Here is a 27,941-nt window from a genome sequence, read left to right as displayed (position 1 = left end):
TTTGCTCTTATTTGCTTTTTCTCAAAAAGCTCTTGATCGAACGACCCATGCCTTGTGCGCTCATTATCGACTGCACGCCACACGTTAGTGACGTCACTCAACGCACGAGGCTGGTGTTCTGTGGCTGGCGTTTCTCTGAATTATGTCGCTTTCAATGTTGTTTTCAGTGAAGTGATGGACGATTGTCTGAAACGCCTTGAAAGGCGCTTCTTGAACATGTATCCACTTAAGTTACTTTCACCTGATGTTGTAAGTGTGCTGTATGGAAATCACCTGTAAACTGTCATATTTAAAGGAATGTATCACTTATGTGTACTTTATGTTTATATATGAAAAATAAACATGTAATGATATGTTTTAACTTATTTCTTCTTTAGCTTGTGTGAATTCTAAACTTTTTGCACTTCGTATGTTTAAAAATATTAGGTTTTGAAGAAAAATATAAGCTTTTCTACAGCATGTTGTTACTATATGTACATCATAATATTTGCGGAAACTGATGGACAAGGGCGTTCGTTTTAGGATGCGATCATAGAAAAAGCCAATGAGATGGGTTCTGATTGGCAGAAGGATATTATTAACAGTACTGTGAAACATCCACTCAATATGAAGCACGAGATTGACCCGAAATATGAACACGCGTTCCTCAAGCTGATTATATCGAGGGTAAGACTTCCAACATAAACAGGTAAACAGACGTGACATAAGATCGGAGCCGTGTATTGAGAATGGGTGCAAACCTGGTACAGACTGTGCAACGAAAAGGTGAATTTGTTTATGAATCAGACCTATGTTTTAAGAGGTGATAACTTTGCACCAAAGTTTATGGATTTTTGCTTGAGCTAAACAGAAGGATAACGAATATTGCCCTCATTGTTACATTGGAATACTATGGATATATTTAAAAGTTAGGAAATTGCCTTCTGGTGCCCACTCACTGGTATTACAAAATAAACTTTTTCATATGAGGTAAGTTCATGGATTTATATTTCAGCACCGTTGATCGTGGGTCTTCTTTGAAATGAATTCTCCATTTCTTGTAGATTGATAACCGTAAACATTTTTGTATATCTCATTTTGAGGGAAAATATTAAGAATGTTGCATCGAATAAAATAGAAATTACGATGGTGATGAGTCATAATGCATCTGTTACATACACTAGTAGCTATCATTAAAGGCAAATGACCAGTGTTATGTCAAAGATGATTTCCTTAAGTAATCAGCTGAAAAGCCCATTGCTGTCAGAAGAGCTGCCGGTTTTCTGATATAGCGTTAAGCTGTGTTGATTTGTAACCACACACTTAAAACAGTTTGAGAACATTGATAGATGTTTAAGAACAAAACTCTATGTAGTGCACAATATTGTAGCAATCTGTTTGCAATAAAGGCTGTTTTGCCAGTACATACAGGGAATTTCAAAGCTCAGATCAGTATCTTCAAATAATTTGTATAAGGAGTGGCTAATAGAGAGAGAGAGATACGTAAGTGTTCCACCCTACAACATGGTGTGTACAGAAACCCAAGGGGCTTTCATTGCATTGGTATGGACTGAAAATCTTCAGTGGTATTTTAACTACCTTAGCTTCTAGCTTACATATCTTTGATTATGCTAGTATTGGAGTTGCAGGATAATGTTTTATCTTGTGTGTTCTGGTTGTATGTTTGAGGGGATCCATAATTTCTGGTGCCTAATCCTGTCACCAAAATGATGTTTGGAATAAGAAGTCAACTCTTTCCCCTAAATATATACTTGTATAAGAGGTTAGCACTTATTTTTAATATCTATTAATTTTCTTACCTTCAGATACTTTTACTTTATGAACATTTCCTTTTGTTGAAAGAATATTTCTTAGGGTGAGATTTTCTGTTCTGTGCAATTTAGGTCATGTGTAGTGAGAAATGTTGCAGCAACTCTAAATCAAAGGGGGAAATAGACATGTTATTTTTGTTGTCCAAAGTTGTGTAACATTTCTTGAATTTACATTCCACTTTGTAAAATTATTCAGATTATGGGTTTTGTAGTAAATGTAAACCTTTTATTGTTCCTTTGTGCTGTTTCAAACTTAAAAGTTCCAAACAGTAGATTAAAACTGTGCTGCATTATGTTTAATTATGTAATAAGTTTGTCAGCAAAAAATAACACACACAACAACATTTAGTGGGAGGGTAGGTAGTTTGTTTTGCATTCCACTGAAAAAATCCAGGATCAAGAATAAATGTTTTTAATGAACCTTAAATCTTAGGATGTTCAGTTGTCCAGCCATGTCACATCATAAGTTCTCCACAATATTTCGGCAAATAGACTCGCTACTATCCTTAGCTGGTTCTTGATGAAAAAGTGCTAGAAAAATACCAGATGTAAAATGACTGAGAACCAGAAAATTCAACAATGAGCTAGTGTCATTAATATCAGGTACGTAGTTCCATGTACCAGGTCGAAGGAACAATGAAATTATGTGGGTGACAGCTTATTAGACATTCCATGCTTCATTTTAACACACTTGATTTACAATGGTGTCCAAAATTAAAGCAACAAACTGCTAGTTCCCTGTCCTGTGTCTAATTCCTGTTATAATCATACAAACTGTCAACCAGATGTATGTACGTACTTCTTCTCTATGGAAGATGGCATTCTGGTCAGAGGACAACCATTCCAACTATGATGTCAGGGTACCTACAAAACAAGTAGTGTTTACCGGGTAGCCCCACAACCACAATTGCTTTGTATGCAGTTAGATAGTGCAGTATGGCACAGAGAAGATGCCTACCAGACTCTTTGTAGTGGAGGGCCATAGAAATAAAGGAAGCAGGACAGTCGCAAACTGATTTGGCCTGATGGCTTAATGTGAACTGTTCTGTTGTTTCTCAGATGTGGCAACAGTTTAGAGAGACCAAAACTGTATCCTGAAGACCAGTGCAGGGCCAACCATGTGTGACTTCATAAGAGAGGACCATAATTTGACTGTAAAGACATGACATTACCGTCTTCTTGCTGCACAACAACTGGCATATGAGCTCACAGCATCCACTGGATGTATTGTAACGAGGCAAATGATGTGCAGGAGGCTACCGCAGAATGGCCGTTTATGTCGGAGACAAGCTGTATGTCTACCTCTGACACGTCTTCACAGAAGGGAGCATCTAGAGTGGAGTCATCAACATGCCACCTGTACAGTCGAACAGTGGGCAAATGTTGTTTTTATAATTGTGTTTCGATTTAGTCTTGAGGGTGATTATCAATGGATTTGAATCTGGAGGGAACGTGGCACATGATTTCGGAACCCATACAATGTGGAAAAAGACAGATCAAGGAGGATCCCTGATGGTGTGGGCAGGGATTATGTTTACAACTCAAACCCCTCTTCATGAAATTGTAAGGGTGAATCAGCAACATGTAACTGCTGTCAGGTTTCATGATGAGATCTTGGGATTTCATTTGCAGTTATTGCAAGGTGCTGTGGGCCCAGACATCATATTGACGGATGATAATGCCCAATCTAACTTAAGCTGGCTTAGCAGTCCCTGTAAAGATATTCATCTATAGAGTTAAAGGAGGTGCCCATCAGAAAATCTTTCAAATTCTGTTTAAATCATGTGTTATCTGAAACAAAGTTTTTAATGGATGCTGGAAATTTATTGAAAATGTGTGTTCCTGAATATTGGACCCTTTTTGGACCAAGGTAAGTGATGTTAGGTCTTTATGTAGATTGTTCTTATTCCTAGTATTTATACTATGTATTGAGCTGTTGGTTGGAAATAAAGATATTACTCGCAACAAATGTTAATAAGGAATAAATATACTGAGAAGCAGTGGTTAGAATACCAAGTTCCTTGAACAGCTTTCTAAAAGATGTTCTTGAGTTTACACCACAAATGATTCTTATCACACCCCATTTTGTACCCTAAAAACTTTTGCTTGGTTTGATGAGTTACTCCAGAATATGATCCCATATAACATAATAGAATGAAAATGTGCAAGTTTTTTTTAATATTTATATCTCCTATGTCTGACATCATTCTCACTTTAAATACAGACGTGTTTAGGCACTTACGCAATTCTGTGGTATGCCCTTACCAACTGAATTCATTATCAAGTTGTAATCTCAGAAATTTAACACTGTCAGTGTCTTTCATCTGCATGTTTTCATGTTATACACATGCTGGAAGGAAATCTCTAACAGGTTCTGAAATGCATGTAGTGGGTCTTCTCAAAGTTCAATGACCGGGAATTAGCTTTAAACCATTTATTAATTTCAGTGAAATTTTGATTAAGCTATTTCTAAATCTGTACTTGACTTGCTATTTATTGAAATATTTGTATCATCTGCAAACAGAACAAACTTAGCATCTGGAAATCTAACAGATTAGAGGTCATTAATGTGCACAAGAAAAAGTGGTGGACCCAAAATGGAACCTTGAGGAACACCACATGTAATTAATTCCCAATCTGATGAAGACTGACTGCTTACTTCACAGGTATTTTGCAACAACACCCTTTGTTTCCTGTTAGATAAGGCTCAAACCACATTTCAGTATTGATGGTGACACCATAATATTCTTATTTACTTAAGAGAATGCTGTGGTTCACTCAGTCAAAGGCTTTTAACAGGTCACAGAAAATGTCAGCAGCCTTTAATTTATTATCTAATGAATTAAGTACATCCTCACTGTGAGTGTAAATAGCTTTCTCTATATCAGAATCCTTAAGAAATCCAAAGTGCGACTTGGACAATATATTATATGCTGAGCTAAGGAGATGCTTGAATATAACCTCTCCAAATATTTTTGAGAAAGCGAGAGAAATGAAATTTGGAAATTGGTCGATAGTTGAATGGTACTTCTTTATCCCGTTTCTTGTAGAGAGGCTTAACTTAAGCATATTTTAACCAGTCTGGAAGTGTTCTATTGATAAGAGATTGATTACTCGCATGAGCACTCTTACATTAACCTCGTTGATATGTTATCATACCCACTGGAATACTTGGATTTTTAAAGGTTTTATGATAGATGCTACTTCTGTGGAAGACGTGAATGTCATTTCCATTTTACTGAAGTTATTTTTAAAGACTGGTCTCGGATAGTCCTGATAACCCCAAGCTGTCAGTAACAGAAATGAAGTACCTGTTTAAGAGGTTTGCAACAATACATGCATTTGATACCAAGTCTCATTTATTTTTAGAACTATCCATTCCTCTTCCTTTTCAGCCCCATTTGTTTCTGTCTTCACTATATCCCATACAGTTTTTATTTTGTTGCCTGGTGTGATTTTCTTTGTCTCATAATAAAGCTGCTTTGATTTCTGTATTGCTTGCTTCAATACTTTGCAGTATTCTTAGTAAAGCAGTACAGTTATAACATCTGTTGTCAGTGAAGTACAAAACTGTGGACTGAACACGTTTATTACAATCAATGTACAGACAAAACAAAACTGCCTCCTGGATGAAGTGTGCTGCTGTTTTTACAGACACTGAATGTTCCAGAATATGCAAACATTAGAAATTTTGAGAACCTTCTAGAAATGATAAATACTAAATAACAAATATTTGCTGGTGATCAGATTTGAACTGGAGAGCCTCAGCATGATAACCAGCAATGTTAACTGCTAAACAACCAGTGTTAAGTGCTAAATAACCATGTATGCAGTGCAGCTTGTGGCATTGCTCCCTCTCCTGGACAAACAGCAACATACTATCTCAGTGGAGCTACATCATTTTAGATGTAGGTTTTCTCAATGGTCTTCAGTATGGCAGGAGTGGAGGGTCCTCACATTCAGGTAATTGTGTCACATCCTGTTCACTTAGATGAGGATCAAAGGAAGCCTCTCTTGTGAAAGCTTTCTGTCATTGATCTGGACTCCAGTTTTCTCGAATGAGAAGCTCCCACCATCGATCTGCACATAAAGACTGCTGTAAGACTTCATATGGAAGGCATGGATGACATCTATGTGCTTTTGTCTTCTTGACATTGGGTCATAATCCTCGACTTCATGTATGATGTCCAACAATCAACAAGGAGTATGAAATTACCTAAAGTAGTGGTTAGGTAACTTTTCTAATAGTTTTATAGCTGTGTCTCACTAGACTGTGCTTGGCATTCTAGTGCTCTCAGTCCTCTTTCATATACAGGAAACATGTGCAAGGCAGCTGTCTTGCTTTTTTGGTCTTGCTGATGAGGCGTTTCACTTAGCCATTCTGAACATTGTGCAACTGAAATGATAAATGTGACCATTGTTTTGTTGTGACCATGGAGCAGAAAGAATGGCGTGAAGCCTGTAGTGCTTGCTTCACTGTGCTGTATGTGAATGTCGTAACAGGCATTATTGTATCCCAATCTCTGTCTGTTATCAATTCATATTGAGAGCACATCTGCCAACATCTCATTAAAGTGTTCTTTGAGGCCATTCATCTTTGGGTGCTTGGCAGTTGTCATTCTGCGGGTGATCTCAGAACTGAAATTACCTATATACTAGTTTCAACTGAAGGCCTTTTCCTTAATCAGAGAGATAATCACACTTGGGTGCTCAGTGCTTCACAATAATGTTGTCTGTAAGGAATTTAAATTTCCAGGTGTTGGCAGTCATCACAGCTTTGGTAACAGCATAGCAGGGAAGGCAGTCAGTGCAGACTATTATCCATCCATCCATCCATCCTGTTTGTTGACTTCTGGAACCTCCCCAAGAAGTCAATTACAGTCAAATGAAATAGTGCTGCTTAGGCAAAATTGGTATCAGATGTCCTGGAGCTAATTGCAGCACATTGTTCCATTACTGGACATTCCTTACAGTGACTCACAATGTGTCTAAAACATAGTTAAAGACCTAGCCAGTGATACATAAGATTCAGTCCTGAATCTTCACAAATACCAAGTGACCAGATGCTGAAGCATCATGGATCGGTTGCTGCAGATGATCTGGGATGATGAGCAACCATATCTGCCCCATTAGATCATAATTCCTCTTTTACAGTGTCCTGATTAATAATTGGAATTCTCCTTTGGCCTCCTCTTCCTCCTCCTCCTCCTCCTCCTCCTCCTCTTCCTCTTCCTCTTCCTCCAGTGTTTCTACAGTTTTCATCTGTGCTGGATCTCCCAACTGTTCAGCAGCAATATTATTTAATGCAGTGATTACTAAGGCTTCATCAACACTACTTGTTCCACCAAAGGACTCCTTGAAAGACAGTCAGCATTATTTTGTTTGCAGTGGTTTTTGTATGCCACTGTGACATTGTACTCCGGAAGCCTCAGTACCCATCTCGCCAGTTGACCCAACTGATCGTTCTGGCTAGACAGCCACCATTGAGAATGGTTACCAAGCAGCTTATATGTTCTCCAAGTATCTTTTAAAAAACAACAGTGTCATCCAGACAGCAAAGATGTCATCCATTTAAGGTGTTGAAGCAGGTTGTCCATCATACATTCAGGGATGCCTGGAGTGTTACATAATCCAAACTGCATAACTTCGATCTCATAGAAACCATTATGTATTATAAGGCTGTATTTTTCTGGTCTTCCTCTATTCGTCAGTAGACTGGCTCCTTGTCCATAGTTGAGTATTGGTTCAGCTGTTACGACACACACAAGTTTAGTGATGATTGTGTCTGCCTGTGATAATTAGTAACCCAAAGAACTCCTTGACCATCTTTTATTTTGTGAGCTTACGTAGCTTTTTGCATCCAATGACAGCTTCACAGTTGAACTAAGAATCTTGATTGATGACTGAAATTCATCTCCTTGATGACAGTAGGATAACAATACTTCATTGGCAAACAAAGACCCAGAACAATCTTTGTTGTGCGTGCTTGTTGGAATAATTTCATCAATCTGCAGCTTTGATCTTCCACAGTTAAGGCTGCTCTTCCACAGTCTGATTGCTCGTGATGCCTGCAGAAAGTCCCATCTGAGGATAACAATATGACTACATTCTGTTAAAATGACAAATTTAAGGGGTTGTTGTCTGTCATTGATAGCTGTTCTTGCAGTACATGTTTCTGCCAGCTGCATGAATTTTCCATTTGCAACCTTCAGTACAATTACTTCCATATGTGGTGACGATAAGCAAAAAAGAAGCCCCTGGGATAACTAGGGAATGGACAGGTTGGCCATCAGTGATTGATGTCAATGAGATTCTCTGACTTGTAGGTAACTATCATCCATAGAGGATTTTCATGTTTGGTGGACATACCTGTGTAAATGGTCACCTCATCTTGTTTTCCTTCACTAGTTTTCCTGAATTTGACAGCTAGGAGTGAGTGGCCGGTATCTCTGCACAGCTGCTGTCAATGGTTACGGCCTTTTGGGGAGTGACCTTGTTCAGGGTTGGTGACAACATTCATTCTATAGGTCCCAAGTAAGCAGTTGACTGACTTGAATTGGACTGTTGTGATGGTTGAAGTCTTGTAGTGTAACAGTAGTTGAACATTTATCTTATTTCTGTGCAGTAGTGCACAGTGTGTCCAGGGAAACATACCAGCATATTGTCTTTCAGCCTCCAAATACCTGTTCTGCAGAGCGCTATTCTTGACAGAGGAGTTGGTTGTACATGTGTTGGTTGGGTGCTGGGTTTTTATTTGATTGCTGCAGCATAATTCTCAATTCTATGAGTCGATTCTTCATGGCATGCTTCACTGGTGGCATAAATTGGTGCTAAAGATTGATACTCTCCTTCTTCAACAGTTTGTTACTGTCCGACGTATGGGGGCAATGTTCACGGCTGCTATGTCTCCAATGTTAATGGCTGCTGTCTCTTGTACCTCTCCCAAAATTTCTGGCTGCCACAGATTGCTGTGTCTCTTCTTTTGCTAACTGGCATATGAGAGAGGCAAGATCATAGTGGTCTCCCATAACTGCCATAGGGATCACACTCTGGAGTTGTTCGTACCTCCTTCATCTAATTCCTTTTTATGTTGAATTTCCTAGATGTACCGGCACCAGCTGTTGTTGTCACACCCTTTAACAGAGAGCTCGGTATGTGTTTTCTCGTGACACCTTCCATGAAATATGAGACTTGTCAGCTCTGTCGCATTCAGATTTACAATGGCATAGGACCAAAACATTCTGTTCATAGAATCTGTTGGAAATTTATCCCAGGTGTAGACTTATGTCTGTTAATCTTGAATAATTGCTGGGCTGTGCCCACCTAGTAAAAGTACATATTTGCCAAACAAATTTGTTGTATTTGGTGACTCAGACAAATCCTTTCAGCCGTTTCACCAGGTCCTAGCCAGCATTTCCAGAAAATGCTGATGGATGCCTGAATTACTGCTGTTTTGGAATCCACTGGTCTCCTGACTATACAGACCTTGGAAATAATACACTGCTTGTATTCTGGTTCCTGTCTCTGTACCAAATGGTGTCACATTGTAACCACAATCAAGTCCAAGTCCGAAAGCGGGTCATTAGTGAAGTACAACACTTAGCAATGAATATGGTTTATCACACTCAACAACACACACACACACACACACACACACACACACACACACACCAGAACTGCCCCCTGGATGAGGGATGCTGATAGTTTTACAAAACACCAAGTATTCCAACATATGCAAACATTACAAACATAAGACATTTTGACAATCTTGTAGAAATTATCTTTGCTGGTGATTGGATTTGTACTGGCATGCAAACTGTCTTTCCTCATCTCGTAAGTTGCTTCTTTGAGTCAGAAAAAAAAGAAAGATTGGGTTTAACATCCCGTCAACATTGAGTTTATTAGAGATGGAGCACAAGCTCGGATTGTACCAAGGATGTGGAAGGAAATTGGTTGTGACCTTACAGAGAAACCATCATGGCATTTGCGTAGTGTGATTTAGGGAAATCTCAGAAAACCTAAATATGAATGGCGGGATGCGGGGTTTAACTGTCGTCACCCCGAATGCGAGTCCACTATGCCACCTCACTCAGTCCTTGAGTCAGCATCTGTGGAACATGATGTATGAATTACATTAACAGATACATATACTACAGAAGAATCTTGATTAACTACCACTTTCGGGACTAGGCAGTGGTTGGAGCACTAAAAAGTTTGGATAGTCGGACAGTCAGAGGAAAATGAAACAAGTCATTTACAGAGCTCAAAACAATGTAATAAATCAACATCACATTTCATGTTTGTGTTATTTTTTATTACAGAGACATGAGGCCATCTTTGGTTTTCTTAAATGGAACCCTATGTTTAATTTTAGTGTAACATGATGGGCTTAAAAAGACGGTTTCAAATATGTGTATATCATAATATTTAGGCGAATTGTTTTTGAGACACAGATATGGTCTCATATCGTGTTTGTCCTTCGAAGTGCCGTTGACCAATGCAATCTTTCTTGTTGTGTAGAGTACATGGTAAATGTCGTGAGTCCGTCCTTACACAAACAGACCCATTTACCCAGCAATAGTAATACATACTGCGATATTTTGCGCAAAAATTAATTGATGATGTCACGCAAATATTATTGAGTTACTTGACAACTGTGGTACCAAAATAGTAGACAAAATATAGTATTAAAATGCTACAAGATGTTAATACATTTTAAGTAACAGAAATACGAACGTAAATGAAGAGGCTCTTATTGGTCACAATTATTTCATAGGTATTTGTTTTGATTTGAAAATATTTAATATTGATCACAATACGAAGCAAATACACACAAAGGTGCAAAATACATACTGTACATGATACGTAACTTTACTGAAGCATGTGCTCAAAATACTTCCCCTCTGCTGCAATGCCCATTGTATGCGCCGTTTGAATGATTTGTGAACAGCTGTGAGAGTGTCGTGAGATATCAGCACAGGCTTCATGATACTTTGCTTCATATTGTCTGGCATAGTTGGTATTTGAGCATACACTTTATGTTTGATTGCTCCCCACAGAAAAAAATCAAATGGGGTCAAATCAGAAGACTGGGCTGGCCACTTCACTTCAACATGTCGTCCTATCCAACAATTTGGGAACTTTTCATTTAACAGCTATGTAGGCACACAGGAAGAGTGAGCAGGACAGCCGTCATGTAGGAACCACATGCACTGACACATAGTGGTATCACTTCCAGCAAAAGGGGCAGAACATTTTGCAGGACTTGTGCATAGTTATTGTCATTTAGTATACGTGGAATGACGTACAGCCCCACAATGACATTTCCGACGATGCCGCACCACACGTTAACACTCCACGGTTGCTGATGCTGTACCTGTTGAAGCCAATGACGGTTCTATATTGACCAGTAATGCATATTATGCAAATTCACATTACCGTGGTTGGTGAAAGTCGCTTCATCAGTAAAAAGCACCTGTTGAAAAAAACGTCGGATCATCTTGTAGGCGCTGCAGAGCAAACTGCCAAAATTCCTGGCGCTGTTCAAAATCCACACCAGGCAGTGCTTGATGTAATGAGAGGTGAAATGGGTGAAACCTACTCTGGTGCAATATGCATAGAACACATCTCGGATTTATACCACATTCCAAGGCGATATGTCATGACGAAACAGTAGGGTCATTATGCGCTAATCCTAGGACGCCCTCTTTGTGTACCTCGCCAGTTGCAGTTTTCTGCCTTGTCCTCTGTATGGTGTTCCATGATCACGATTCAAGTAGTTTCTTGCAAATACGTGCATGAAGCTGGTGCATAGGACACTCACGATCAGGATACAGCTGCCCATATAGCTTTATTGCTGTAACAGCATTTCTTCTCCTTTCACCATACACCAGAAGCATATCTAACTTTCTTCGTTGGTGTACATGTTTGCTCCAAGAAACTGTGACAGAAATGCAATGTCTCATTACCCCAGCAGCACATTTATACACTTATCTCCAGCTACCTGGTGCGTCACCTTGCGGCATTATCAAGAAGCAGGAAAACGCCTTCCCTGTTAAGTTCCCCAGTGGTCATCAGGAAAGGTCACATTGGACAATGCCCTTTCGAAGGACAAACACAATACAAGAACATATGTGTCTGAAAAACTATTCAGCTAAAAATTATGATAAACACATATTTGAAACCGTCTTTTTAAGCCCATCATGTTACGCAAAAATTTAACATAGGGTTCCATTAAAAAAAAAAACACTCATATCTCTGTAATAAAAAATAGCACAAACATGAAATGTGATGTATTCAAGTAGCCCCTGTCCCTGCAATTCACTGTCCAACTGCATCTTTGTGTCTATTAGGGTGGGGAGATACAAGGGGTGTTATGACTTAGCTGCCTCGCCCTGTATATTTCTAATAAAGAAAAAGGAAAAAAGAACATTTTAGATGCTGAATATAGATTTAAAAAAGTGTAAAATGGTTTCTGTCTCTGTTTCTAAAACCTTGACTTTGTGGCTGCATCACACTGCTTCCTTGCCCATGATATGCTCGAAGCTGTAGCAGTTGCCTGTTGTGTCACATATCTGATCTTTCATCTTCTTCTTTTTCTACATCATCCAGCTCCTCTTGCTCAGCACTATACTGTTGCAAAATGAGATCAATGAACTGATCATCTTCAAATTCTTCGTTGGTAACAGCAGCAAAGTCTCCTATACACCAACAGGTTGGATAACATTCTGAAGAGTTTGCAAATCAATGACTTAATCTGCTGTATCTTACTTATTAGTTTGTGGAAGTTCTTGCTCTTGGGTTAGGCTGGAACATACCTTCTTTCATGATTATTGTAACAGATTTTCTCAAGTTCTTCCCAAGTGTGAGCAATGGTGTAAAGTGCATCTTTTATGTTGATGCTCTTCATTGCTTCAAAAAGATTACAGCCCTCTTCTGTTTAGTGTCACAAAGTGCTGATGTTGTACTTCCTCCTGTAAGGTCATTTTAACCAGTCGATGACACCATTGGTGGGATTATTGAAGTCACATGGTGAGGGGAGGAGGGGGCAAAGACATAGCTTTTGTTTCACCTTCTTGAAGTTTAGACTCAGAGGGGTGGCTTGATGCATTTTCTAGCAGTACAATTGCATGGGATGGTACGTTTTCGGATTTTGAGTATTTTTTTTTTCTTTTTTAACATTCTGAACAGATACCTCACAAACCATTCTTTAAAGAACTTACCATTAATCCAAGCACATTTTTTAGCTTTGTAATAAACAACAAGGGCTGAATGTTTAGTTTTTGAAGGCTCTTGATGTCTTAGAGCTGAGATTACAAACATCAATTTTTGGTCGCCATTTGCTTTGCTGCATGTTGCAGTAGTCAGCTTATCCTTTGCTAGTGATGTGCCTGTGCTTCAAAAAGCTTACAAAGATTCTTTGAGGCAAGAGTTTTGAGGAAGCATTTTACTGTTTAGCCCAGTCTCATCAATGTTTTATACTGGGTCAGCTGGCAGTTCATTTTCCAACCGTTAAAAAAAAACTTCAACAAGCTCTCTACTAGCACTATCATCAGCAAACAGGTATTCTCCTGAAATAGCAACTTGCCTAATGTCATGACAATTTTTCACCAGTGAAGCCAACTTTCAACTGCTTGTAATTCATGACAGGACTAAAAGCGATTGAAATCGCTGGCACACTGTTTGGCGCAGAGCACAGACGGATGGTCATATAATCAGAGTAGTCGGTTAATCAAAGGTTAGATAATTGATGTTCTTCTGTATTCATTGATATTTAAAGATGCACATACAAATTGCCCAATATATTGATCCCCAGTCTTTGGTTTGTTTTTCAGCTGGAAAGTGAAGGGACAGAAGTCTGTGATGAACTGTATGAAAATCTTTGTAATCTTTTGTCTTACCAAAAGGAACAAGACACTGTTTTTAAACATTACATATTGGATGATACTTCCAGTACCTGCATTAGTCTGAAAGAGAGCAGAAATATAATTTCTCAAGGCACAACTGGTCTGCACAGCTGGCAGGTGAATTTTTTTAAGTTTCAAAAATTGATCACTTTGGAGCCTTTTTTGAATAATTAATTGTTTGCTTCCACAATATTTTTTAAACAGTACCAAATATTTTCTGCTTGTAACCTTGAAACAAAACAATGGTATACAGATTTCACATAGGTTGTTGGATTGCTATAAACTTATAGAGTGTAATTCTTGTTTTTAGCAAACATTATTTATGTCAAATAGCCCCCATTGTATTTTTAATTACTGTTATAGCATTGCCTGGTATGTATTCTATGAAAGCCATTATCAATTATTGCCTCTATCAGTTAGTCATACAGATTCTTGTGTACTATGGATTTGTATTGCTGAAACAGAATTTTGTGGTTTTCAAAATTTTCTTAACAGAAAACTGTTTGAAGAGTTTTTGGAGAGCAGGCAGATCATCAGTTCCTAGACTAGTATTTTGGCTAGGAATTAATGATGATAGAACCATCTTCAGAAAGAGGTAGAGACTAACACTTGAATTTAATCATGCAATTTGCCCAGGAAATAATGGCAATCTGGTTGCTCTCTTAAAACTGGAAATGCAAATGCACATACGTATTACATGGACTTCTTTGAGACAGATGTCAGAAATAAAACGCAAGTCATAAAATGAATGAAGCCAAACTACATTCAGTCATCCCAGGTACTTTTATACAACTGTGCCTCATTTCAGGTGGAGATGTATTTTTTCCTCTCTTCAAACTTCGTAAAACTTCCACTCAAATCTGTATGTAATACCTTTGTCATTTAAGCTGTTGGATGATAACCTTTGAAAATGGCAGCACCAACAGTTACATCACCTGCCACACACTCTGTCATTTTCATAGGTTTGGAGACTGGCTACCTTTTTCAGCTCTCCCAGAAAATTACAAAGATACTGCAAAACACATCTACATTATACCCACCATACTGCTAGTATCAGAAATGCAACTGCAAGCTATCCTGCGCTAACCAATGTAACTTGCAATAAGTGTCATACATTTTGAATAATACAGAATCTATAACTTCACTGCTTACATAAAGTTCCAATTATGTGCATAAAGAACTTTCCGGATTACTATTACTCTATCTGAAATACCTTCTTAAAACATCACGATAAAAAACTGAGCAGTCCATTAAATTGATAGTAAAAATAATATAAAACATTTCTCTATACTGCAAGTTGTCATTGTGCTTAGGCTGTACCAAAAATCTTTATTGTTTACATTTCACGATTGTGATTTTGACATTTTTGTCGTCGTCAGGTGGTGTGGGGCAATGATACTCATTTAACAACATGAAATATCATGTATGGCTACATGGTACTGAACATTATAAAATCAAAAACATATGGTGGTACAAACCCATCTATATTTCCAAACACCACATGAATACACACATTACCATGGGTTAAAAAGTGACAAGCATTTAACATAACCATAAAAGCCTAAGTTCATCATATATACTTAAGCCACGTCTCATGTAACCAGCATGGTATTTCTTCCATCATAGACATACACTTCTGGAAATTGAAATAAGAACACCGTGAATTCATTGCCCCAGGACGGGGAAACTTTATTGACACATTCCTGGGGTCAGATACATCACATGATCACACTGACAGAACCACAGGCACATAGACACAGGCAACAGAGCATGCACAATGTCGGCACTAGTACAGTGTATATCCACCTTTTGCAGCAATGCAGGCTGCTATTCTCCCATGGAGACGATCGTAGAGATGCTGGATGTAGTCCTGTGGAACGGCTTGCCATGCCATTTCCACCTGGCGCCTCAGTTGAACCAGCGTTCGTGCTGGACGTGCAGACCGCGTGAGACGACGCTTCATCCAGTCTCAAACATGCTCAATGGGGGACAGATCCGGAGATCTTGCTGGCCAGGGTAGTTGACTTACACCTTCTAGAGCACGTTGGGTGGCACGGGATACATGCGGACGTGCATTGTCCTGTTGGAACAGCAAGTTCCCTTGCCGGTCTAGGAATGGTAGAACGATGGGTTCGATGACGGTTTGGATGTACCGTGCTCTATTCAGTGTCCCCTCGACGATCACCAGAGGTGTACGGCCAGTGTAGGAGATCGCTCCCCACACCATGATGCCGGGTGTTGGCCCTGCGTGCCTCGGTCGTATGCAGTCCTGATTGTGGCACTCACCTGCACGGCGCCAAACACGCATACGACCATCATTGGCACCAAGGCAGAAGCGACTCTCATCGCTGAAGATGACACGTCTCCATTCGTCCCTCCATTCACGCCTGACGCGACACCACTGGAGGCGGGCTACACGATGTTGGGGCGTGAGCGGAAGACGGCCTAACGGTGTGCGGGACCGTAGCCCAGCTTCATGGAGACGGTTGCGAATGGTCCTCGCCGATACCCCAGGAGCAACAGTGTCCCTAATTTGCTGGGAATTAGCGGTGCGGTCCCCTACGGCACTGCGTAGGATCCTACGGTCTTGGCGTGCATCGGTGTGTCACTGCGGTCCGGTCCCAGGTCGACGGGCACGTGCACCTTCCGCCGACCACTGGCGACAACATCGATGTACTGTGGAGACCTCACGCCCCACGTGTTGAGCAATTCGGCGGTACGTCCACCCGGCCTCCCGCATGCCCACTATATGCCCTCGCTCAAAGTCCGTCAACTGCACATACGGTTCACATCCACACTGTCGCGGCATGCTACCAGTGTTAAAGACTGCGATGGAGCTCCGTATGCCACGGCAAACTGGCTGCCACTGACGGCGGCGGTGCACAAATGCTGCGCAGCTAGCGCCATTCGACGGCCAACACCGCGGTTCCTGGTGTGTCCGCTGTGCCGTGCGTGTGATCATTGCTTGTACAGCCCTCTCGCAGTGTCCGGAGCAAGTATGGTAGGTCTGACACACCGGTGTCTATGTGTTCTTTTTACCATTTCCAGGAGTGTATAAACCAAGTGTCATGTGATCAGTGTGGTGTTTCTTTCACTATGCTGGTTACATGGGACTTGTCTTATGCATCTATTATGGACATATGTTTTTATCATTATGTCAAGTGCTTGTAACTTTTTAACCTGTATCACTAGGTGTTCTCATGTGGCATTTCAAACAATTGGCGGATTTGTACTATCATATTTTTGATTCAGTAATGTTTGGTACCATGTTGCTGTACCTAACAACTTCATGTTGTTAAGTGGGTACCATTGCCTGACATCACTTGATGACAAAATTTCAGTTTTGATATAAAACCGATAAAGATTTATGGAACAGTGAAATGACAGCTTTTGGTCCCAGTTCTTACGAAAACATTTCTGTATGCCTTTGTCTTGAACATGTCCCAGTTAATGACGATGAAAGGTTACACTCAGATGGTGTCGACCTTATGTGTGGTAGAATTTACAGGCAGTATTTTGTAAGTGAGAGTGAAACAATATTTCATTTTTTTCTTTTTTTGAAAGTTACACCACTCTTTTGCCTATTCAGAACTTTCTTACCACAAATGGAAATGAGTACTAGATAAATTTAGCAGCTGTTTCTACTTTTGCTTTTAGAAAATGAGTCACATTGCAAGTATCACACTCAGTGTAATTTTGAGTTGGCATTGCTATTTTGAAATCATTTTGAGAACAACTGTGTCATATTTGTTATCTATTGACCATCATCATTTGGTTTTGCGTATTCTGACATCATCTGTTCTCATATAGTATCTGTTGAATTTACCCTGCATCTTTGTTTTCTTGATAACTTCAAACTTTCTTTCTTACGATGCTACTGATGTACAGTTGCTGCAAATATTGTCTTAATGATAACATATTCAGGACCATAATTTCTTATTCAAGATCTTTTTTAATTTTCTGAATAGAAATACTGGCTTTTCATTCCAGTTTCCAAAAAGTTTACTGTAGTAACCATTTGCAAGTCAACACTTGTGTGACACTCTGTAAAGCCATCTAGAGTTGTCTAAGATAGTAAGAAAATTGTTGTTCGTTCCTTTATTCTTCTAATGAGAGGTGTGCCCGTACAAATGTGACAGCATTTTGAGCACTCTGATCTACTTAAATGTATAGCTTTCTTTCTGCACACTCTCCTTACCTTACCATATCCAGAAACAATGTTCACTCTGCAGTGGAGTGTCTAATGATTTGAAACTTCATGGCAGATTATAAATAATTGTTAGGGAAGGTTTCAAACCTGGGACCTACACTGTTTGCAGCCTATTTTTCTATCAACTAAAGGCTACACAAGCATGACTCACGAACCACGCTCACAGCTTTAATTCTGTCAGTTATCGTCCAAACTCACAGATGTTCTCCTGCATACCTTGTGGGACTAGCACTCCTGGAAGAAAATGTATCATGGGGAAATAGCTTAACCAAAGTCTAAGGGATTGTTACCAGAATGTATGTTCAGTCTGCAGCAGACAGTACAGTTTATTGTATATGGCACATTGTGTAATTCACACTCGTTGGGCATTCAGATCCATATAAACATTCTGGTGGTACCAGTGTGGTCTAGTGTTTTAGTTTTGTTTTTCTAGATATACATTTCTTGTCATAAATATTTTTGTTCAGACCATATGCCCTTTCCCTTTTGATAATTCTTACATTTATTTCAGATGTTTATAGTTCATTCTGTTGTGTAGTTTCTCAAAGATATTTAAATTTATTTACCCACTCTATTTTCCCTATTTGTGTTTCTATGAATTTTGGCACATTTTTTATATTTGTAATGAATTTTGTTTTTTCAGCTGAAATTTTGAGACCAGTTATGTTCGCCATTTTTTCCAGAAGGTTTATTTGAATAATTGCTTCTGTCAGGTTTTCTGAAAGATTGCAAAATCATCCGCAGAAGCCAAGCTGTTTATCTTGATTCCATTTGTTTTCCTTCCCAGAGTTATTGATTCAGTTTTTTTTAAGCTCTGAATTTCAGATACTTACAATTTTTTCTAGAACACAATTAAACAGTAAAGGTGATAAACCATCACCTTGTCTAACACCAGTGTTTATTTCAAATGGCTGAGATACTTCTCCCATAAATTTGACTTTAGATATTGTACCTGTTAGTGTTTCACGAATTATATTTGCTAATTTTGATTTGACACTAAATTCTCTAATGACCTTATCTATTGTTTCTCTGTCTATACAATCAAATGCTTTCATGAAATCAATAAATGACACTATTATTGGGTTGCTGGTTAACATGCTATGGTGAATTATTGACTTTTAAGTTAAAAGTTTGTTCTGCACAGGATCTTCCCTTTTGAAAACCACCCTGATATTGTCCCAGTTGTTTGTCTGAAGTATCTACCACTCTGTTCAGGAGAATTATTTTGTTTGTCTCCCTTTTGTGTTTTCCATTCAACTGGAATCTTTTCGGTTTTCCAAATATTCTCGAAAAGCAGTTGTAGATCCTTTATGATTTTTGGTTCTAACCATTTCAAATAATTCTGCTGTAATGGAGTCTTCACCACTTGCTTTGCAGTTCTAGGCGCTTCAGTCCAGAACCGCGCTGCTACTACGGTGACAGTTTCGAATCCTGCCTCAGGCATGGATGCGTGTGATGTCCTTAGGTTAGTCAGGTTTAAGTAGTTCTAAGTCTAGGGGACTGATAACTTCAGATGTCAAGTCCTATAGTGCTTAGAGCCTTTTGAAGCACATGCTTTACTGTTTTAGTGTGTTTTGATGGCTTCAAAAATTTCTAAATTTGAAGGTGGGAAATCTTCCTCTAGATTTTGAGGTGTCACTGGAAATTCTAATTTATCTGTTGGAACTGGACAATTCAACAGCTTCAAAAAATTTTGCTAAAATTTCACAATTTTCTTTGTGATTTAATCCCATTTTGCCAGTTTCATCTTCGAAACAAATTCTTGGTGCCTGATATCCTTTAAGTATGTTTGGTAAAAATTTCTAGTATTATTTTTGGTGAAATTTTAATATTAAGCAAACTTCTTGGAACTCTATAGCATACAATACCATATCAACTGCAATTAATCAAAGTAAATATTGTGCAGAACTTTAATATCCTTGCTACATATCTCAATATTAAAAAGAATTTGAGAAAAAGACATAGTATAAAAAAAAACATTGGGGTTCAAAAGAATAAAAATGTCATGAACTGTTTAATGTTACCATCTCCAGTTTCTGCTGTTGGTAAAGATGTATAAAGTACTTACTCATTCTGATTATTCACCTTTGGGTGACTTGTTAAATATCATAATTAAATGTTTACAATGGTCTGAACTGTATTAGTGTTCAAAATCACAATGTTATCCCATTAATTCATTTTACCTTGCATAAAAGGCTGCACAAGCTCTCGCAGATTGGTGTCTCAGTCATTCAGAAGAACTACGTGACAAAGAAGTACTGGAACTTGGAAGTGGAGTGGGCCTCACTGGAATAGCAACAGTTTTGTGTTGCGAGCTGCGGAGTTACAGTTTTTCTGACTGCCATGCAGCTGTTCTGAGCACTTTGTGTGAAAATGTTTTACTGAATTTAAGTACTCCAAATGATAAAGACTGCCACGGGTTTGTGGATAATGTCACAAAAACGACAGATAATACATTGCTCAGAATTAAGCATAAAAATACTGATGTTGCGGTTATGAATCTCCCATGGGCAGATGTCACTAAAAATACAATAACAGAAGTGGATTTTGTGCTGGCAGCAGGTATGTATAGTGCAATTTTGTATAAATATATTTGCCCACATTTTATATAATTATAACATAGTTAGCTACATAACAAAATACTTTTAAGAATTTTAGTGTTCAAATGAATAATTTGCAAGTTATCAACTTGCTAACATATGAGGAATCCTTTGTTGAACAAAGATAGTCATTGCATGTGTGTGCTACAGGGTGTACATAAAGTCCAGGAACACTTTCAATCATTTATTACACAAGAACTAATCATTGTACAGATATCATACATATTGCATTTTGAAGAGAAAATCTGAAAGTTTTTGTACAAACATTCAATATGTGAACCCTGAGTGACCCAGCAGACATCAATGCAGTAATTGAATTCTTGTCATACCTGTCCCAGCATAGCATCATCGACTGTGGCAATCGCTTCCCATATTCTCTCCCTGAGCTCTGCTACGTCATATGGTAGAGGCAGTACATACACCAGATCATTAATGTGTCCCCACAGAAAAAAAAGTCACACGGAGTGAGATCTGGTGATTGGGGAGGCCACTTCCAACTCCAACACACAAAAAGTCGCTCCACACATGAACTCGCCAGGTTTGTGACTAGTGCAGACTATTGGCAAATTACCAAACCAAGCTTTGGTGGTATATATGAAAAAAATGCTCAGGGTTTCTCTTCAAAATGACATACGTATGATACCTATACAATGCTTGGTTCTTGTGCAATAAATAATTGAAAGTGTTCCCAGACTTTATGTATATCCTGTATAATTGTTCTTCAAAAATATGTGCCAAAGTGCTACTTATGCGAACAATAAACACAACTATCAGTTGAGGCTTTAGAAAAAGTCCTGCTTCAGGTTTCACACAGTGTGACGTGGAAATTGTTTCACAAGGTGCATGGCAAAGAGATGAGAGACGAGTGGGAAAATGCCCAGAAAGGGAAAAGATGAATGACCAGAAAAGATGGTGGAAAAAAGGTACAGAAACAAATCATAAACCTTATGAGGTTACATGACTGATGGAGCAACAAGGAAGTATTTATTTTGCCTTGTCTCTCTCTTCCATTCTGCAACCAAGTACATTCCAATCTTAGTTTGCATTGTGTTATTCCAAGTTCCTTCAACACGTCCATAAATTTCCTGTCTTAACATTTTCTTCTCTTGTGTCCCATCTCTCTGCAGAAACATACACTGGCCAGTGCTTACCTTCAGGAAGCAAAATTTCAGTATAAGTGAATTTAACTTCTGATACAGCACACAGTATACTATCAGCTTGCAATTCACATGTCTCATGACATAGCTTCTGTGACAACCGGTAACAAGACTGGAGAAGAACTTTATCCATAAGCTCAGATAGTATTTAGCTCATGAATTTGTTTTCAGTTAAACATCTTCACACAACTTGGACAGTCCATGCCAGGGAGTGTACCTGACAATTACAGATTCTTTTCAGCTAATTTTGTAACTCATGCAGCACAGCTCTACCGTAAAACCTTTGATCCTCACAGAAATTTTGGTTAGTCTGTTTGTTTACTGTGTCACAGTTCATATTCATGATAAATATTATGATGCTGATTGTGTGATTTGAGCAACAATTGCTGCGAATATAAGTAGACCTAAATATTCATCGACATAGCTGAGAGATCTTGCTCTTTCTGCTATTTCTTCTTGGTACATGACAATCAGATGCATGAACATTTCTAACAGTACAAAACTGTTTCAAAATGTGTATAGCAAATATTGTTAGTAACTTTCATAAAATACAATTTATTACTGTTGTTTATGCTTTGTTGCTCAGCATGGTTACTTTGGCTTACCTGCAAAAATAATTGATAATGTCTTTGATTTAAGTTACTGGATAGTTCTTTCATACAGAACAACAAAACCAAATTAATCAATCCCTGTGAAGGGCTCCTTATAACTTTGTCGTATAAATGATATAACAACTGTCTGTGAATCATATGTGAACACCTTAGTTTTAAAAATATGGACCAAAATGGCATGACTGGAATCTAGTGTTTGACAGGTGGAGCAGATGAAAAGATCAAAGGGGATATGGAGGGTGAAGGGAATAGAGACACAAGACCTAGTTAGCAAACGGGGAGATGATTACTGCAACAGAGGAAGCTCACATTGGTGCATGACACAAGACTGCTTACAGCTCAAGCTGTGCTGGCATACTTAAACACAAAGTGTGTTTGACAGTTGCCCTGACACTATATTCTCCAGATCTGTCATCCATTGAAAACATCTGGTCATAGGGTGTTTTAAGACTGGAATGCCGTCACTTGCCAGCAGATATGACTGATTAACTCTGGCTTAGAACTGAAAGCATGGAATAATGTACTGGTGTCTGTCATCCAAGCTCAGTTCCACTCAAGGCTCATTTAGGTTAGTGCCACTGTTGCTGCCACAGGGGGCAGCTACTCTGACACCTCCAAAAACATCCGCTTTTCATATTAAGTGCATTGTGCTGCCATCTACTGCCAGGTATGAGTGACCTCAGTAGTTATTAGACATCGTGAGAAAGCAGAATGGGCGCTCCGCGGAACTTATGGACTTCAAACGTGGTTAATGATTGGGATTCACGTGTCATACATCTGTACGCAAGATTTCCTCATTCATAAACATCCCTAGGTCCACTATTTCCGAAGTGATAGAGAAGTGGAAACATGAAGGGACATGTACAGCAGAAAAGCGTACAGGCCGACCTCATCTGTTGACTGACAGAGATCGCCTAGAGTTGAAGAGGGTTGTAATGTGTAGTAGCCAGACATCAATCCAGATCATCACACAGGAATTCCAAACTGCATCAGGACTCGCTGCAAGTAGTATGACAGGCGGGAGGTGAGAAAATTTGGATTTCGTGGTTGAGGCTGCTCATAAGCAACACATCACGTCAGTAAGTGCCAAACGACACCTTGCTTGGTGTAAGGAGTGTAAACATTGAATGAACAGTGAAAAAACATTGTGTGGCATGACAAATCATGTTACTCAATGTGGAAATTCAAAGGAAGGGTGTGGGTATGGCGAATGCTCGGTGAACATCATCTGCCAGCGTGTGTAGTGCCAACGGTAAAATTCGGAGGCAGTAGTATTATGGCGCTGTCGTGTTTTTCATGGAGGGTCTTGCATCCCTTGTTGTTTTGTGTGGCACTATCACAGCACAGGCCTATGTGGATGTTTAAAGCACCTTCTTGCTTCTCACTGTTGAAGACTAATTTGGGGGTGGCGATTGCATCTTTCAACACAATCGAGCAACTGTTCATAATGCATAGCCTGTGGCAGAGAGGTTACATGACAATAACATCCCTGTAATGGGCTGGCCTGCGCAGAGTCCTGATATGAATCCTATAGAAGACCTTTGGGATATTTTAGAATGCCGACTCCATGCCAGACCTCACCGTCTGACATCAATACCTCTCCTCAGTGCAGCACTCCGTGTAGAATGGGCTGCCATTCCCCAAGAAACGTTCCAGCAACTGATTGAATGTATGCCTGTGAGAGTGGAAGCTGTCAACAAGGCTAAGGATGGGACAACACAAACTTAATTCCAATATTACCGATGGAGGGCGCCATGAACTTGTAAGTCGTTTTTTGCAAGGTGTTTGGATACTTTTGATCACTTAGTGTATATATACTTCATTTCATGCTGTATATACTAGACTTGGCCACTTTTTCTATGTTTTGATACAATGTATCGATACGTGGAACTGTTTCAGTGTTTCGGAACGTCTGTGGTTCACTGTTTCGAAACAGTGGTGTTTCATTCTGCCCCTGTCTCGGATAACCGGACCAGATTCGATCTCGAGCCAGACACAGAAACTGTATCGTTGTTTCAAAATAAGGCTGTTTCAATCCACCTGTGCTTGGAACGGACTAATTGTACCGACACAGTGATGTTTCATTCTGCTCTGTGTCGGACGAGATTTGGGCTCGGCACAGGTACTGAAACACAACATACCACTTCACGAAACACTTTCAAGAGTGTCGAAAACTTTTTGATAGACAATAGCATGAAGCTTAAGATATCTGAAAATAAAGCTTCATTTCTAGCTGACTGACCTATTCCGAAATGGCGTAACATCTGCTTTATAAACACTAACCAAGCAATAAAACAACGCATACTATTCACATTCAAAATCATAAATATGTGAAAATCATTCAGTTAAATCACACTTTTTTTTATAACATACGCTTCTCTGTTCATGTACAGTAATCATATTAAGAAACACAAGTAAGCCTACAACATTTTGAATAAAAAAAGGTGTAGAGTAACAGTTATTAGACATACGCATAAATTTGATGTTGGTATAATTGCAAGCAATCTGTTTGACATATCACTTATAGTGTAATGGTGAACAGGAAGGGTTGGGGAGCATGGTGAATTTATAGTAATGGTTCGAAACACCTTGAAAGACAAAATTTTTTCCTGTTATTTTGTTATTTATTCGAATTATTTGGCGTTATTTGTGAGTCTATAGTCAGTGTGCCTATTATTCACAATGATTCCCTTTGTGTGCATGGAAATTAGCAGGATGGGTATATTACCCATACTAATGGAATGTGGGAATCCCAGTAGCATATATGTTGTTTCTGCAGTTTGCTCCCACCTCCAGTTCCATTCGTGGTGGTTCTTCTGTCTTCAACTATGGCTGTCCTCAGCCAATTGAAAAGTATGAAAGTCACACGACACGAAAGCAGTTCATTTGCTGCAGGAAATACGAAAGTGCCAATACACCCAAGTGATAGTTTCATACATTCTGCGATATGATTGGCGCTCTCGCACCTCATTTGTGTTTATATGTACATACTTATACAGTAGACATTCAAGATAATAAAATGTGTAGGTTTATTAGATTACAAAAAACAAACTGTTTCACAGTTTCGAAATAGCGTATCAAAACATTACATTGTACTGTTTCATTTGTTTCGAAACAGTTACATGTTTCAGTTTGCCCATCTCTAGTATATACCCCCAAATCACCCATAAATACATAATTCCAGGAAGAATGCTCAATACTCAGGGATATGTAAGGAATGATTATTTGAAACAAAAATATCATATCGACATATGTTACTCACCATAAGGATCACACATTAAGTTACAGACAGGTTGATGAAAAGACTGTTACATATTAGTTTTCAGCCAAAGCCTTCATCAGAAAAGAGAAGCATGCACGCACATTGATACAAGCACGCATGGTCACTACCTCCGGTCATTCCAGCCAGACTGTGACAGAAAAGTGTTGAATACGAGCAACGATCTGGAGTGGAATGGGGAAGTGGGGAGGATAGCAGTGTACAGTTGACGGAAGAGGAATTGGTACTGCATGGTGGAGAATGCAGGGACTAGAGGTGGCAGGACAGGGCTGACACACGCAGTATCAGGAGGTTGTGGAGTAAGGAGAGGGGGAATCTGTGTATTCTTCTCTTTTCTGACAAAAGGTTTTGGGCGAAAGCTAATGTGTAACACCCTTTTCTTCATGCCTGCCTGCAACTCAATGTGTGATCTTTATGGTGAGTAGCAACCTTTTTATATAATTGTTGATACTCCAACTTGGACTTTCCGTAGTTTGATATGGACATATGCCCAGTTCCAAATGTTTCCAAGATCGAACACTTTTAATGGGCTTGGTTATTTTCTGTGTTGTTCAATACACTGTCAGACTTGCACATGTACAACAGTTAATAAACATTACAATATGTAATGTAACTAGTTGTGCATCATGTTACATCCATGAGAAATAGTTGACACTTGTCCATAGGAGTCCCCTTCCCTGAAGAAGATGGGAAGCTTTCTCAGCTCTTATAAAGGTACTGCTTCCTCTGGAAGTAGAATAAGCTGCACCCAACTCTTTTGAAAATCTTTCAACAATATTTAAGAGTACTTATTTTTCATGTGGTTTAGGGTTCAGGTACTTATTCAAAGGACAAACAGATATATACGAATGCTTAAATCATGTTTGCCATCTTTGAGCACAGTAAAAAAAAATGATGATTTTTTCTCCTACTGCTCTAGGCATCATCCCAGAATGAGAGTATTATGTGAGCTGAGGTGTCACTTTGAACTGCCAATTTTCTCCCCCACAAAATGAACAGAAAATAGCTGCTAAATGTCTTCTGTGGGATTAACTTGGGTTTCCTTGTCAATGTGAAAAATGTGTTCATTTTATCTACAACTCTATTGACTTTTGGTAATTACTGGGAATTAAGTCTTAAAAGTCTGTAGAGTTTCATTAACGTTGTATGTGAAACTGTGCTAACCGTGTTATCTATGTGAACCTGACTACCTGTTTATAACATATGATTATCGCTGCAGTTTCATTTTTATTAATCAGGGAATGCCCAGTATAAGTCTTTACATTATACAATCATACTGTAAGTTACTTTTCATGTATTATGATGCTAAGGAGGGAATAGTAATGTATAATGGAACAGATGGCCACCACATTGTGCTGGACTAAACCCGATAGAGGCCTGAGACTGTGAAACTAAACAAGGCGAAATCTTGAGAGTCTCGAGATTTGAAGGCTCCCCAGAACCAGAGGCACAGGGCAGGATGCCACCTCCACCCCTCTCTTATTCTGCCACTGCATCACATACAGATAAATGTAGAAATCCAGTAGAGACGTATTTAGAGGGTACCAAATATCTGCTCTAAGCAGTTTTCCTGTTGTCTTTGATATATTCAGCACTTTTACTGTGTGTCCGCTTTTTGAATTCCTCCCCTTGTGTGTTTCTTAATGGTATTTCAGTTCATTCTCAAAAATGAGTAATAAGTAGAATTACTGTAGTAAGTCATTTTTGTTTGCTGCAGTATGCTTTTTCTCTGTAATTTTAATTCTCATGTTGTTTTCTGCAGATGTTGTGTATGACACAAGCACGTTTACTGAGCTTTGTCAAGCATTAAAGAATCTTTTACACTATCAAAAAACAGTAGCCATTATTGCATGTACTGTACGAGATCAAAATACAATACAGCAGTTTCTGCACACACTTGGTAAGACTTGAATTTTTCCTCATTACACAGCTGTAATTATATAGTTCTGTTTAGTTCTTTTTAATTACTTATGTACTAGAAAATATGTTAATTCTTTGTGGTATTTTGACAGGTTCATTTCTTGTTAAACTTACTATAGAATTTGAATAATCCATTAATGTACGTCTTAATAACTCTTTAATCTATATTTATCTTTATTGCAGCACAGTATGAGATCAAAATAGTACAGATCGATCTTCCGTGTAGTAGGCCTACCCACTTTTTGCTGCCTCAAGATGTGTTGGTAAATATCTACACACTCCAAAGCTCAGGCCAGTAGACACATAATTGAGCACAGGGAATTGTTTCATCGAAGACTCAGACATAAGAAGCTATTATGCAGGCTGCAATACTTACCTGTATTCAAACTGTGTTCATGTGGGTTATGATAACAAATATTAAAATGTGTTTCATACGGACTGTGAAA

At 38.9% G+C, this 27,941-nt stretch overlaps 1 protein-coding gene across 3 annotated transcripts; it reads left to right on the top strand.

Moving 5' to 3' along the window:
- Positions 1-68: 68 nt before the first annotated feature.
- On the top strand, positions 69-27,941 carry LOC126351015 (protein-lysine N-methyltransferase EEF2KMT). Of its 3 annotated transcripts, XM_050002568.1 has the most exons (6): positions 69-249; positions 523-666; positions 13,646-13,834; positions 20,123-20,489; positions 27,338-27,475; positions 27,679-27,941. In XM_050002568.1, the coding sequence occupies exons 1-6, from the start codon at positions 175-177 to the stop codon at positions 27,792-27,794; spliced, it is 1,029 nt and encodes a 342-aa protein (XP_049858525.1). In that variant the 5' UTR covers positions 69-174; the 3' UTR covers positions 27,795-27,941. The 3 variants fall into 3 exon arrangements, with proteins under 3 accessions (XP_049858525.1, XP_049858526.1, XP_049858527.1); XM_050002569.1 differs by lacking the exon at positions 523-666; XM_050002570.1 differs by lacking the exon at positions 13,646-13,834.

The sequence above is a fragment of the Schistocerca gregaria genome, chromosome 1, assembly GCF_023897955.1.
Source record: "Schistocerca gregaria isolate iqSchGreg1 chromosome 1, iqSchGreg1.2, whole genome shotgun sequence".
Taxonomy (NCBI): Eukaryota; Metazoa; Arthropoda; class Insecta; order Orthoptera; family Acrididae; genus Schistocerca; species Schistocerca gregaria.
This window is presented reverse-complemented; position numbering and strand designations above follow the sequence as displayed.